Source organism: Micropterus salmoides, unplaced genomic scaffold, assembly GCF_014851395.1.
Source record: "Micropterus salmoides isolate LMB-PRFRI ecotype aquatic unplaced genomic scaffold, ASM1485139v1 Ms_hic_scaffold_11, whole genome shotgun sequence".
NCBI classification, from domain to species: domain Eukaryota; kingdom Metazoa; phylum Chordata; class Actinopteri; order Centrarchiformes; family Centrarchidae; genus Micropterus; species Micropterus salmoides.
In genome coordinates, this window is record NW_024040152.1 from 35,966,414 (window position 1) to 35,981,610 (window position 15,197).

At 42.5% G+C, this 15,197-nt stretch overlaps 1 protein-coding gene across 1 annotated transcript; it reads left to right on the forward strand.

Moving 5' to 3' along the window:
• Positions 1-361: 361 nt before the first annotated feature.
• On the forward strand, positions 362-13,368 carry LOC119898226 (myeloid cell surface antigen CD33-like). The gene is made up of 7 exons (XM_038712409.1): positions 362-623; positions 5,582-5,953; positions 7,237-7,515; positions 8,088-8,181; positions 9,002-9,062; positions 11,645-11,778; positions 13,071-13,368. The coding sequence occupies exons 1-7, from the start codon at positions 569-571 to the stop codon at positions 13,126-13,128; spliced, it is 1,053 nt and encodes a 350-aa protein (XP_038568337.1). The 5' UTR covers positions 362-568; the 3' UTR covers positions 13,129-13,368.
• The last annotated feature ends 1,829 nt before the right edge of the window (positions 13,369-15,197 follow it).

Sequence of the window (15,197 nt, forward strand, 5' to 3'; positions counted from 1 at the left end):
CAAGTTGTTAAAGTTACTGACTGCTGCTGCACGTTTGTTTCTTTCTTTCTATATTTTAATTTCATTGACTGTTTTCTTAATGTGCAAATAAACCTTTTTAAAGGCTTTTAACAAATTATGCTTTAAAAAGTGGTACAAAGTACAAGTGGGGACAAAATCAGTTATTTGAAAAGGTGGCGGGGACATGTCCGCAGCGTCCCCGGTGTAAATGACACCTCTCTGAGGGAAAGTCAGAATCGGGAGTCTTCAGTTTTAAAGCGGAAGGATGAATCTGAATGTCAGTTAGACAGAAACTGATTGTCTCTGAGCCTGATGCTTCGTCTGTCTCGCTGGGTTTTAACTCGCCGCCTTGAGGGAACGCTCTGTCAGAACATGACAACAGCGGTGCTGGCGTGGGACACGTGGACGGGTGTTATTGGGGAAGTAAAAAGCGAGGTTGTAATTTTGCAAGATAAGGTTTCACAGAAGAAGAAAAAGAAGAAGGAAGGAAGTCAGAAAATGACTTTTCACAATCAGGGAGTCACTCAGCTCACTTTCAGAGCAAGTCAGAGCATCAGCAGGCTTCCTAATGATGGCAGTTTGGGACAAAAAGGTTCTCTGGGGCTTCGTGTTCCTGCTGGCAGGTAAGATCAGATGATCCTGATGTTTGTGATGCTCTGTTCTGGAGAAACATTTTATCTGCTGCTGGTCTGACCTCTGTGGATCTGTGCAGTGTTTTATTATCATAACCTCTATCTATATATATTTATACCAGCAGAGTCCCAGTGAGACACGGGGACAGACAGAAAACACATGTCAGGAGACTCATTTTGAGTCCGTTTCACAATTTAAAAACATTTACATACTAATGTTTCAAACTAACGTCTTTCATTTTGGATTTAAAAACATTTAACGAGATTAATTCTTGAGTTTCAGAACCTTTTGCCACGTGTTCCATGCAGATGTCTTTTGTTTTCCACTTTAAATAAATGCTGATTTCCGTACAGGTTCTAAGTGCTGTGTAAACAAAGATCAGATGAGCACGGAAAGTAAATAAAATGTGAGATTAAAGGGCTGCTTTCCCGTGATCGTATCATTAATAACAATCTAATAATATACAGAATAATAATGTGACGTATTTTACTAATAATACTTTTTGTTATTTCCTGTTATTATAAGGATTTTAGTACTTCTACTCTCACTGATTATCTGACACGCAGCATTTCTTCACGTTCTCACTTCCCTTCCTGTGTCTGTCTCTGAACATTTATTACAACACGTCCTCTCTGTGCTTTAACTTGGTTTAACATGCAGAGTTATCGCTGAGGTTATAATGAAGTGAAAAGCTTCTAAATGAATCGCTGCAGGAGTTTGTCTGAGGAGTCTCTCTTCGCTGCCCGGGAGCCTCACACGATAACTGACGTAGCGTGAGGGCAAAACTCACCGCAGAGCCTCTTCCTGACGAAACCAAACAACCGCAGATTCACAGATGAGACAGTGTGATGAATACATAAAAGGACATACTCACTGTCCAGTGCAGTGACGTAAAGCTTTTCTATAAGACACACTGACGTGTTGTTTTAACAAGAACAAAAGTCTCATTAAATTAACGCTGGTATGAAGTAAGAACAAGAAGACGCTGTGACTCTTAATGAGGTCTTCAGGTCTCTGTGTACGTTTGTCATGAGGTGACGCACATCTGAGGAACAAAACACGTCAATACAGCGAGATCTACAAGTAACAATAGACAGCAATAAGAGCTGTTAGCACGTCAATGTGGTAAATACCTGAAGTAAGAGTTAACAAAAAACTGCAGTCAACACAGGAGGCAGTGAGCAGATGGAAGAAGAGCACAGGAAGTGCGTGTTGGAGCTGTTATCAGAGGAAGTGTTCTCTGAACTGTTTTGTCCTGTTGTGTTAATATTTGATCAATAACCAGAGGGAACCAGCTGCAGCTTAAACTCTGTATCATCATCCAGAACAGACTTCCACACGCTAACTCTTGGCCTCGGATGTAAGCTAGATATCCAGGCCGCGTGCTAACGTTAACAACTTATGTTAGAACAAACAAACAATTATTTCCAGTTGTTGTGTTCTCTCGTGTTTTTGGAAAGACTATAAAATATTACTAATTGACGTGTGTTTCACTTTGACATGTTAAGCAGAGAAAAGACTTTAATGCTGTGTTGCATCTACCTTGGAAGTTGGAGTTGGGAATGACGTCACATCCGAGCTGACCGCATTCCAGTACAACAGACTTAAGTTGGAAAACCAAGATGAACACCTCTAGTTAGGATTACCAGCTGATGACAACATACATACAGACGCTTTTATCCAGAGTGACTTACATTTGCGGAACAACAAACAATCATCAACAAAGCATCAAATACAGCAGGAGATCTACAGCTGACAATACATACTAGTAAGAGCTAATAGTACATATTGCATCAATGGGGTAAATACCCAGGGAAGGAAGTGAGAGTTAACGAAAAAGTGCAATCAAGGTAAGAGGTGTTATCAGAGGAAGTGTTCTCTGCAGAGTGTTCAGGAGCTGCCATCAGAGCAGGGACGCCCCTGCTCTGATGGCGTGCGGCAGCTCGTTCCACCATCGTGGCGTCACAGGTGAGAACAGATCTGAGGTCGCTTTGTGTGAAGGGATGGCAGAGCCAGGCGGCGTTCATAAATCTGCAGTCCCCTCAAAATAACTCACTTTAGTAGCCAGCGGTTTAGACATTAACGGCTGTGTGATGAGTTATTTTGAGGGGACAGCAGATTTATACTGTTCTACAAGCTGCACGCTCGCTACTTTACACTGGAGCACTGGCACTTCCACTGGTGATGACGTGTAAAAAGTCAAATTCTAATTCAAATCAGCTTTATTGGCATGAATGTATAGCAACAATAGTTGTTATATATAAAAACATAAGGACTAATTTCATACATTTCATTAGAAATAAAACAGTAAAAGTTGTGTTTGTGTGTTAATACAATAAAAAATATATGAAATATAAACATTAAAAATAAAAGTAAATAAGTAAAACAGTAAGCGTGTGTGTTAAAAAATGAAAATAATATATTAAATTAAAATAAATAAATAAAATGTGTGTAAAAGATTTGTTGAGATTTGTTGATGTTTGATATTTGTCAATGATGTGGGCGGCTGATGATGACATCATTTGTGTGGTTAATGACCTCACACTGTTGGTTCCACTTCCTGTTTTGTCTCTGAACTACACTGCATACGGCTGCAGTAAACTCAGGTGAAAAGTCTCAGTCCTGATCGATTCAGACACCATGTTACACAGTTCTTAAAGTTGGGTCCACGTTTATGAGGCGGTCTCGCAGATCTAGATCCCAGTCAGGCCCGGTGACCAGTCACACACACAGAGATATATCTAACTGAGTGAACTGAATTATTATTGAAAGGACGGCCTGTTTCTAATGAATAACACTGTTTGCTGTATTTTTGATTTAAAGCCTAACCCTGACACACACAACTGTACTAAGAGTACATTTGTACTATGACTCAAGTAGAAATTGAGGCTTCTACTTTCAGTGGAGTAATATTTTGCAAAGGTCACGTCACAGAGAGCTGGACTGTGTGTAACAGTGGAACTAAGCGCTGAGTCTGGATTACTATTTACTCGTGTTTTGAACGTCTTCTCAGACCACTCCTGATTTCATCTTCTCATAAACACACCTACACATCCTGAGCAGCCAGATGTGATCTAATGCTCAGCTGGATGTTGTTGGTGCAGAAGAAACTTCCCTCTGCTGAATCAGATATTTGACGAAATACAGCAGAAGCTAATCTACACGACCACCACATCCCCACTTCCTGTCTAGACGAGCACTTCCTTCTTGCTAAACACGTTAGCTCACTGGAGCCACCTGCTAATACTGTAGTGGGAAGAGGAAGCACAAAGTGTAACTATATGCAGATGACTTACTGTTATTGATAACTCCCCACATTCAGGCCCAAACATCACGTCTGTCCTGAGCTGAAAAGTTTGGACAGGAAGTATAAAGACAAACTTGTGGAGTCACACGAGGTCAACACAGTCCTCTCCATCCAGGCTCTCACCAGACTCCATGCTTTTTTTGACCTTTTCAGCAAAAATGTCGCAGAATATTAAAAAGCTGCTTGTTGGCGTCCATGTTTGTTTTGGCACAATAACACGTGACAGGTGGCGTGCTGGTGGGATCAGGTCTACCCGCAGAGCTCCCAACCTGTCCTCATACGTAAACGACGACAAACAGGCCGTTTGTCAGTGCCTCCCAAAATGATAGTACTGTGTGAGCGTTTCCTGTCAAACAGCTAAAATGTTCATGAAGACAATGATCCTCCCGCACATCACGTTCTGTCTCACAAGCGGGGACACTTCAATAAAACCAGACTAAAGTCAGGAGAATCTCTGAATAAATACATACAATAAAAACGCTACACAGGAAGCCACAAGGATACCATCACTGCAACATTATGAAAAGCACAACTTACTAAACAGTAGACTGTGTCTTGTTTTTAGGGTGTTACACGACATGGTTCCTCAGTTCTTACATCACAGTGAAAACTAATAGAGCAACATCTACAGGAGATTGTCTCACTTCTACAAGAACAACTTATTGCAACACATAAGAAACTGTGCCAACTACCGCGCCTTCTCCACAACATTAAGAGCTCCGTTTATTGGAAATCAAACGTGTGAAGAGGGAGTCTAAGAGCTGCTCCTGCTTATCATGGCTCTGCACGTAATATCCACACTTCACCAGGCCCGATATTGTGCTGTCATGTAATTGCTGATTTGTGTGTCAGTAGAGCTGTTTGTCTTGTCTCTAGTCTTTATTTCGTGCAGGCTCTGTTTGAATCTGCAGATTTTCACTGCTTTCAACGTTTGTGCTTTTGCCTGCTCTGGGACTGCAGATGGAAATTTGTCTTTCTGCCTGTCATTGGCAAATTTTCAGAAACGTGATAAATATGCGCAATTAAACCACATATTAAACATGTGGTTAATGTGAAATGATCGCAGTTTGGTTAGGTTTAGTAAAAGATAGTGGATTTGGTTAAAGTACAAATGTTACGTAAAATCTGTAACACAAACTTAAAACTACTCCACATTTACAGGGTTTCACGTGGGACTTGAACGCCGTTCTCATGTGTGAAAGTCCTGGGTTTGACCAGAGACATATTAAGCGGAGACACGGCAATTATGCCAATTTAAAAATCCTCAATACAGCTCTGTGGTTTCTGAGCAGAGATGCTGGATTTGCTTCTTCCTGACAGCCAAACACTAAAACATCTCTATGTCGGTTCGTCCGTATAGCTTTCAGCTCATCTGCAGGTTTTAGGCAGCAGAGTCCTGAGACGTCACGTCTGTGTTTGTGCGAACAGTTTATCCAGACCTCAGTGTGAAGACCAAAAACACTGTGGACATATCTGAAGACAGAAATATTTCTGTGTCCGGGTGTAGAAAAAATACCACAAAGACAATTTAATACAAGACCAATGTGAATCTCCTTTTATAAGTAGACCTCAGTTTACTAAGACAAAGAACAACTGAAGCACTAAATCATGTTTTTAACACCATTCTGTTAATTGTTTCAGGTGCTGTGGGTCAGAGTGTGAACTATCCAGCTCCTGTTTGTGCTGTGACAGGATCGACCGTCACCCTCGTCTGCACCTTCACACCTCTGCGGTCTGTCGGTCAGGATGGAAGAGTAGTTTCTACAGAGATCATCAGAGTCGTCTGGTGCCGGAACCATCAGATTTGTCAGGGCTCTACCCCGTCTGTGTTTGACAGCAGTTCAGGAAACAACAACCCTCGTTACAAATACCTGGGAGACAAGAAGGGAAACTGCACTTTACAGATCACAGATGTACAGAAGAAAGACGAGGCAACTTTTCGCTTCAGAATGGAGGCTGATGACATCAGAGCACATTTTACTGGACAACCAGGAGTGAACGTCACAGTCTCTGGTAAGAGCATCTTGTTGTAAAGCTAACACTTCTATTAATGTTACTGAGCATTAATGTTTATAATCTGTTATGAGTTTTGGATTCATTTCATGTGTGCTATTATTTTGCCCATGTTTGTTTGGTGTTCTATCGATTCTGTTTAAAGAGTTCATATTCTGCTTTTTGGCTTTTCCCCTCTCCTTTATTGAGTTATATTCCTTTTTTGCAAAGTGAAAAAGCCCAAATCTTTCCTGTGTGCTTTACTTCCTGTTTTACTTTGTAGTATTCAGTACTCATGTGTCCTTGTCTAGATTTGCTTCCTGTTTGATTACCTGGTGTATTTCAGCTGTGCGTACCTCTCTGCTCGTTGGCCTGTGTGTCTAAGCCCTCAGTTTTTGTTTAGTCCTTGTCTGTGGCCTGCACTACCAACGGAGTTCAACCTACTCGGAGTTAACTCGGGGTTTACAAACTCTGACCGCCGACACTGGAGTTAAACTGTAGGGGAGGGCGGGGTGTTGTCACACTTTTCACACTGTCTAATATTGACTGAGCAGCGAACATCACAATGGTACAAATGTCAAACCAAATGAAAGAATGAAGTCCACAGTCACTATCCTGCACCTCAGAGACTTTGCCGCGGATCTGGCGGATTCAGAAGAAAACAGAGTGATTTCCGATTTTTCTTCTTGTAAATTTCACACTTTCATCTAGGATTAACCCTGGCTCCCTATTTTCTGGACACGTAAAAAATAATCAATCAAAATATTTGAAAACACTGAGGAGAATTCAATGTGTGGAACAAACCAGGATGAAATGTAAACATAATTTTATGAAGCGGTGTGTATTTTTATAGAAACACGGTCTGGTTCATATGAGCCTGAAAATATAAAACACTTTCAGTTTAAGTACATCTTTATTTCAGATTCTAGTATTACTACCCTGTGGTCATACTGATACGATCATGAATGCCACCACAGACACTTCTACTACCAGTAACAGTATTAATGTCGTACTTGTGGTCTCACACTGCGGTCAGGCTTCAGTTTCTGACAGAACAGAGTTACGTAATCTGGTTCTGCTTTTTCAGTCAAGCTGGCAACGTCACTGCATGGATGGTAACATCCTTCAGTCTGCTGTTTACATGTAGTCCAACAGAGACCGCTTCTGGATTTTATCTGGGATCTACTAAGAACAACGTCTGCCTTAATACTGTTGCAGAAATGTCGTAACTGTGATCTTCAGTTTTAAATCACATTCATAATTTCAATCTACTGTAAGAAAACTAATATTTTAATGTTTATCAGATGGGACTAGAATGCAGATAAAGAGCTCCAGAGGAGACGGAGAGCTGAGAAGAGGTGAAAACATCACTCTGTACTGCACTGCACTCTGTACCTTCCACCAACTGGAGGTCACCTGGTTCAGAGATGGCCACGCCCTCTCAGAGTCTGGCCCCGCCCTCCAGCTCGGCCCCCTGACTGCAGGGAATTCTGGGAACTACACCTGCGGTTTGAAGACTAACGTCAGCAGCCTCTCCCTGCCGTACAGCCTGCAGGTGGAGGAAAAGGAGAAAGAGGAGGAAGGTTTGTTTGCTCAGGTTTTATCTTTTAAGGTGTTCTGGCCTCTGCTCCTGATACTTGGGACGGGTTGAATACAGAGATCAAATTTCCCTATGTGACAGTAAAGAACCTTAGTTTACCTCCTTACCTTGTCAAAGTGGTAGATACCTGCTGTTTCTCAGACCTCCTCCCCTGTTGAGAGATGGTCTCTCCACTGGCCTCGCTTATCCAGAACATTACATTTACTCATTTAGCTGACGCTTTTATCCAAAGCGACTAACAGCTGCTGTACATGTCAGAGGTCGCACGCCTTCAGTGTCTTGCTCAGGGACACATTGGCGGACGTGTCACAGTGGGAATCGAACCCGGGTCTCTCACAGAAAAGGCATGTGTCTTATCCGCTGCTGAGGACTCGGCCCCCTTGTTGGACTCTTCCGAGTTTAGTTCGTGTTCAGCAGAGCCGTGTGGCTGTAGTCTTATTCTGAAAATCAGAAGGAGAAACTTTCTGAAAGTGAAGGATTTGTCAGTTTAGTGTTCCGGTTTTCTTCCGGACGCTGTGAATGACGGAGTAAAGGTTCACATCCCGTCTTTTGCAGATGAGGATGGAAAGCTGCCTCAGACAGCCGGCGTGGTGATCGGAGTCCTGCTGGCTCTGCTCGCTCTCATCGTGGTGCTCTGCTTCATTAGGAGGTACGTCAATGAAGCTGTCGGTGTTTCTGAACAAACAGCTGCACTCACATGATAGAAGTTCAGATATGACGATGGATGCTAAACATTTTACAACCTACCCCCCCCCCCCAAGCTCACTACAGGGTTTTTATTGTATCTTTAAGAAGACCATGCTCAGGGTGACATAAAGTAAAATAAATAGCTCAAGTTGACAAATTAATTTGAATTTAATCAAATGTATTTTTTAGAGAAAAGGCATTTTCCTCTGAGGTAAGATACCAAACCTCCCCCCCAACCAAGGTGTGAAATGACTTTAATATGTCAAATTACAGACAAAATAAACTACAAGAGGATTAACGACCTGTGTTGTAATAAACCTGACTGATGTTATCAGCTTTCCTATAGTTTAAGTCTCAGACTTTTAAACACTGAAGCTGCTGGAACTTCCTCAGCAGAAAGTCTCAAAATATCCTCAATACAGCTAGTTAGCAGGGGGGGGGTGTCTTACCCCAAACATACTAATCTAGCATTTTACTACTTTAACCAAAAACTATAAAAAACCTTTCTCTCTAAACAAACTTATCTTAAGGCTCCACTTTCTGTAAAAAAAAATATATATATATATAAAATATATATCCTGCAGAAACACAAATCACTCACCAACACAAGAAAACTGAAGACTTTTAATGTGATTTTTGTGTCTCGTAATAATAAAAACACTTCTCCTGATGATGACACAGAGAAGAAGAATCTGCCTGTTTCTGATCAGATGACTCCACAGCTCGTTGTCAGTTTAGAGTGTGACGTGTTTCCTGTTGTTGCTGTGGTCGTATGTTTGCAGGAGGCGAGCAGCAGCAGCAGATAAACATCAGAGAGCTGTGGGAGGTGAAGTGGAACAGAAGGTGAGTTCCTACATTTAATCTTCTGGTATCACTATTTTTATTACTATTATGGGGGGGGGGTACAGATCTTTTGCTCTTTATGGTTCAATTTTATTTATACAGCGCAACAACACAACAACTGTTATCTCTGAGCGCTTTTCATAATGTTAATGATTATAATAACAATAATAACAATAGGACTAGTAACAATAGTCGTTGCAGCAGAGGGTGTCGAGCAGGAACACGGGGGCAGCAGATGACCCGCAACCACAGATCCAGACTCCACAGCTCCAGAGCCAGAAAACCTGCAGGAAGTGATAGGAGGAGAGAGGAGAGAGACGAGAAAGCACAAGACTACCAGAAAGGGGAGAAGTTGTGTTAGTAACATGCAATAATGGGATAAGGTTGCATACAGAGGGAGAGAAAGTAGAGGAGAGAGGAGCTCAGTGCATCATGGGAAATCCCCCGGCAGTCTAGGCCTATAGCAGCATAACTAAGGGATGGTTCAGGACTACCTGAGCCAGCCCTAACTATAAGCTTTATCAAAGAGGAAAGTCTTAAGCCTACTCTTAAATGTGGAGATGGTGTCTGCCTCCTGAACCCAAACTGGAACCTGGTTCCACAGGAGAGGAGCTTGATAGCTGAACGCTCTGGCTCCTAGTCTACTTTTGGAGACTCTAGGAACCACAAGTAACCCTGCATTCTGGGAGCGCAGTGCTCTGGTGGGGTAGTAAGGTACTATGAGCTCTTTAAGATAAGATGGTGCCTGACCATTAAGAGCTTTGTAGGTAAGAAGAATGATTTTAAATTCTATTCTGGATTTTACTGGAAGCCAATGCAAAGAAGCTAAAACAGGAGAAATGTGATCTCTTTTCCTGGTTCCTGTCAGAACACGTGCTGCAGCATTCTGGATCAGCTGAAGAGTCTTAACGGACTTTTTCGAGCAGCCTGATAATAAGGAATTGCAGTAATCCAGCCTAGAAGTAACAAATGGAATTCACTGCACAGGAACAGGATGATTCATGTCTTAATTACGTCGTTTTCATGTTATTAATGACAGATTTTCTTATTAAGAATCCTCTTGTGAAACAGGAAACACCTGGTGCTCCTCTGCTCGCTGCCCTCAACTTACTTTTCTTGTTTTGTTCTTGTTCTTGCGCTGCCACCTTCCTCTTGCTCGAGATGACACCGTGAATGAAAGCTGACTAATAAATCTGCAGAAACTTCAATCAAACAAACAAAAATAATCCTTTTTATGACGAGCGACTCTCAGACTTTCAGCTCTCCTCGGTGGCTCTCTGACAAATATAAGCTAATAAAGGAAACAGTCGATTATCTTTGTAAATCAGCCCAAATCTACTGTAAATAATTATTTAGAAGCAAAATATTATTTATTCACAACAGTTCCAGAGCAAAATGAAGTATTGACATTAACGTTCACGCACGTCTGATGCGCTGAATTAATACTATAATATTATTTTACGACCTGTGATGCAGCCACTTTTTAATATTTCATCAACAGGCTGTCGTACATGGAGGCAGAACAGTCCGAGTTTTTCACCTGGACAGCCTCTGGACAGACGTTAGGAAGCTACGCTAACCAAATAGCTCGATGGTAAAGCGTCTGAAAGCGACAGGAGAGCTGGTGGTAAACGCGGTGAACCGTCCGTTGTTTGGTCAGGTTTAGAAAAGACTGAGGTTTGTGTTGAGAGAAGTCACCTGACTTCTTCTTCCACCAGAGGAAGAACCTACACATGTCGTAATAAGCTGCTGCTTCATCGACCTGCAGGATGGAACAGTTAAAGTTTGCTTTTGTTTCTAACTCCAGGGTTCTAGTTTTAACTTGTTTCATCTTAAAACAAATAATTACTTTACCTCCCTTAACCAGTCTAACTAACGTACAACTCACAGTTTAACTTTCCATTTCAAGTAAAGAGGATTTTAATTCCAGATTAGTTTCAGTTCACATGTATGAGGCCGTTCTTCTTTCTTCTTCAACACAATGTCTGAATATATGAGTCTTACCTGCAGTGGTTAGCTGGTCATGTCCATGCTTTAACTTTGTCCTCCTTTAAAGAACTGACAAGACGAACAAACTTGTGTTTTATAACTGATAAGTTCAATAAGTCCCAAATACTCAACACGATGAATTAAAGTTTAACATTCAGAAACACGTCCAGCTGGGTTAAAAAGAAGCAGCAGGTGAACTAAATGGGGTAAAAAGAGAAGATCCCTGCCTGATGTTACAGATCAAATGTTCATGCTTTACAGACTGAAAGTGAGTTTAGATTAAAGGCCGAGTGGGAGCTGAAAAACACAACAAGAGACAACTCTTGTTGTGTTTTTCAGCCTTTTTTTCTTTGTGTGAGATTTTAAACACAAAAGTGCTGGAAATGCTGGAAATGCTCCGTGACTGGAGGCTCGGGCTTCTTCACCTGTGGCAGGTGTCTGTTCACTCAGAGCAATATATAAAATAAGGCAGGTTCAAACCTCCTGCTGGTGGTTCCTTATTGTGGAAGCCTTGTTTATTCTTGATGTGATCACATGACGTTAGTCTCTGTCCTCACCCCTTTCCTGTCTTTCTTCATGTCTGTGGCTTTCAGCATCCTGACGCCATCTACAGCAACGTCCTGCCGCCCGCTGAGCAGGAGGGACGGCGCCGCCCGCAGGAGCCCAGCCAGGCGGTGGAGGACGTCAGCTACGTCTCCGTCCACTTCAAACACAACAACCAGGCCCGGTAGGAAGGACGTGTCTCTGTTTGGTTATTCACAAATCAGCTGTTTTTAATCGTCCTGCAGAAACCTGAGGACTCTGACAGACTAACAATCTTTGGCTGATAACCTCCAAGCCTCCTCTTTATTTTAGAGGTTGGTCAGCGGAGAAGTTTAGGCATCAACAATAACCAACGTGACATCATGGGACGGCGATAAATATCACATATGGACGTTTGGTCAAGTCCCTTTAGCGTCATTTTAACCTTTTATGGCTCCGCGTTAGCAACACTCAACAAACCACCTCCTTCCTCATTCGTTTCTGTTAAATATCATCTTCTTCTGCCTTTACCGTCACAAACTGACGCAAACTGACCACAGAAACTTTGGCGTCACACGTGGAATGAAAGTAGCGCCGCCACCCGCGGGTAACGTGGTGCAACTGTGGGTTTAGGGTTCACACTGGTAAACTTAGGTTTTCTTGCGGTCTGTAGGCCGAGCTGATGATATTATATCACATTATTTAATGACTTGACTCTCAAATCTTTCTCATATTATAATAATGGATATTTCTTCTCCACCGTTGCTCATAATAATAATAATAATAATAATAATAATAATAATAATAACACAGACAGAACAGTGTCTGTTGGTCAGACTTCACTCTGATTTACTGCTTGTCCGTTTTGAATAATACAGAAGAGAAAGAGTTTAAAAACGTATCGCATATTAAATCGCAATTAGATTATTTTCCAAAATCGTTCAGTCCAACTTTCCAGTTTGGTCCGAACCAAAATCGCAGGTGTGAAACCTCCCGCGGACCAAAAGAGGCGGTCCGGATCAAACTGGACCATGGTTCGTCTCGTTTCTGGTGTGAAAGCGTTTTTTGGATGGTTCAGACTTTGACTATTTACAGGAAGCTTGACGTGGAAACTGGAAACAAACGGGGATTATAATGTTCGCACAAGGAGGACGTTTAATTGCAATTTTGAACGAGCCTTCAGTAGAGTTGCTGCTGCCTTAATAATAATAATAATAATAATATATCACACACTGATTTTAGCTGTGACAGTAGGTGTAAAATGGCGTGATATTCCAACGCATTCTTTGTCATTTCACGCCGTTTAGACTGCACTGACTTTTACTGTGCAGAATAAAAGTGAATGCAGTCTAAACCAGGCTGAATAAGAAGGATTCCTGCAGCACAGTTTTGTTCCTTCCAGAGTTTCATTCATCTCATTCAGACCGGGCTTCTGTCTGTGGAGGAGGTGGCGACTTTCACATCAGCCCCCGACTCATCCTGTGTTTTCTCTTGTAGACCAGCGGTGGAGGCCGAGGACGCCGTCATCTACAGCTCAGTGGCCAGCAGAGGCTGACGTCACGTTTGTCTTTACCTGCTGAAAAGGTTCATCGTTCCGAGCCCGGAAGTGTGATGTCCACTCAGTCGGACATCTGGCGAGCTTCTTTTCTGCTGTGAACTCTAAACTTTATTTGTTATTATTTGCTACATGGAAACACAGCAGCGTCCTCTGCAGTCAGTGTAAAAATGTAAATCCCAGTCAGTCTCTGAACGTGTGTCCAGCCCAGTAACTGGATCTGCAGTAAGGGGCACTCCTGTCCTGGTACTTTAGATGTTTTTTCATGCTGTGGTCTTTGAGAAGGGAAATCTTTAGGCTACAGCAGACAGTAGCTGCTGTTTCATTTTGGTGTGGAAGAACTTGTCTGGCCCTGAGCCCTGAACTCAACCCTGATCCAGCACCTTTGGGATGAATAGAGACTGTGAGCCAGGTCCTGTCGTCCAACATCAGATGCAGAAAAGCTTCGATCGGTGGAATCACTGAAGTAAACCCGAGAATCGAGTTCAAATTTATTTTTAGTCCAACATGGAGGAAGCTAACGGAGCTTAGCTGCGTGTCACCGTCCAGTTTTACTGAAGCTCCTCTGTCGGGGTGCAGAAACAGCAGAGGGATCTCATGTGTTCGTCTCTCAGGGAAATTTACCATCAGTCGACGCTCTGGTTCTTTTCCTCCACTTTGTTTTGGGAACATGACGCGTTCATACCGGTCAGAACTGGGAAATGTCCGACTTCCAGCCTCGCAGCGTTCCAGGTGCATGATGGAGCCTGACGCCTCTCAGCACTGCCCTTGGTGCTGATTAAAATTTTAATAAAAACAAGTGACTGAGGTGGTCGTCCTCAACAGTCAGTATATGTTGTAGATTATACTTCCTAATGTTTTCAAATGATTTAACATTTGGCTGAATAACTCTTGTGAAGAGAAGATGACTTTACTGTAACCAGCTACCTAAAAACACTGGCAAAACATTTCTACATCAGTTTACATGCAGAACAGGTTTTACTATATGAAAGAATGGATTACTTTAAAGAGGTGGTTTTCTGCTCATTCTCAGGTTCCTCATCTTATTTAGAGTTTGTACCAGAGCAGGTTTCCATGGTTATATTTTTGTCCTACTGCACATTGCTGCAGCTCCTCTTTTCAGCCTGTGTTGAAGGCTTCGTTTTAGCTATGGAGTGATACATCTTGTCTCTAATGATCTTTGTTGGGAGTTGCACATGCTCAGTTCCTAGTTAAGGTCTACTAGCCAATCAGAAGCAGAGAAGGGCGGGTCAGCGAGAAGCCGGTAAACAGCTCGGGTTCAGCCGTACGTGTTGCCACCGGCTCGGCAACACGGACTGGAGCGAGAGTTTCAGAGCGGTGAGTTATTAATCTGTATCCATAAAGTTTTGAAAGGGAAGCGTCTGGACTACAAACGAGCTGTTTTCAGTTCAGAGCAGAGTTTTCTGTGGGAGATGGGAACTCCCTTTGGGGAGGGGGAAAGCCTAAAAGCAGAATACCACCTCTTTAATTTAAATGCACGGATATACTTTATGTTGCCTTTTAGTTTATGTTATATTGCCATTGTTGTGTGACGTCACTCAGCTGCTACTCAATCAGCTGCGTCAAGTTTATAAACAAAACGGTGTTAAAAAGGCAGGAAAATTCATTGGCTTGCGTTCACAGCAGCGTTTCAGGGAACCACCGTTTCTGTTGAAAATAAACGTTTTGCTACGTTTTGTCGGCGCTGAACTCAGAGAACAATAGAAACCACAGAGAGAGCTGCTAAAGACGCCAAACCGACCAGAGCTGTCGCCAACAGCAACAGAACCGTCTCAGCACTCTCCTCTGAAATCATGAAGCAAAACTTCCGCTGCAACCAAGTCATCCGCAAAAAGCTCATCCAGAGCTGTGATGTCAGAGAGAACTAATGCTGCGTTCCAGGAAACTCAGACATTTTCAACCTCCAACTAGGAAAAGCGCCACTTGACGTTGGAGCTCTGACTTGTGAACCCAAGAAACCTGCGGCGAGTTCAGCGCCGACAAAACGTAGCAAAACGTTCTCTTCAACAGAAACGGTGGGGCCTCGAACACGCAAGCGTTTGCATTCC

Coding starts and splice junctions, on each gene's coding strand:
- LOC119898226 (XM_038712409.1), top strand. CDS start 569: ATGATGGCAGTTTGGGACAAAAAGGTTCTCTGGGGCTTCGTGTTCCTG. Junction 5,954..7,236: donor AGTGAACGTCACAGTCTCTG/GTAAGAGCATCT, acceptor AATGTTTATCAG/ATGGGACTAGAATGCAGATA. Junction 9,063..11,644: donor GAGGTGAAGTGGAACAGAAG/GTGAGTTCCTAC, acceptor TGTGGCTTTCAG/CATCCTGACGCCATCTACAG.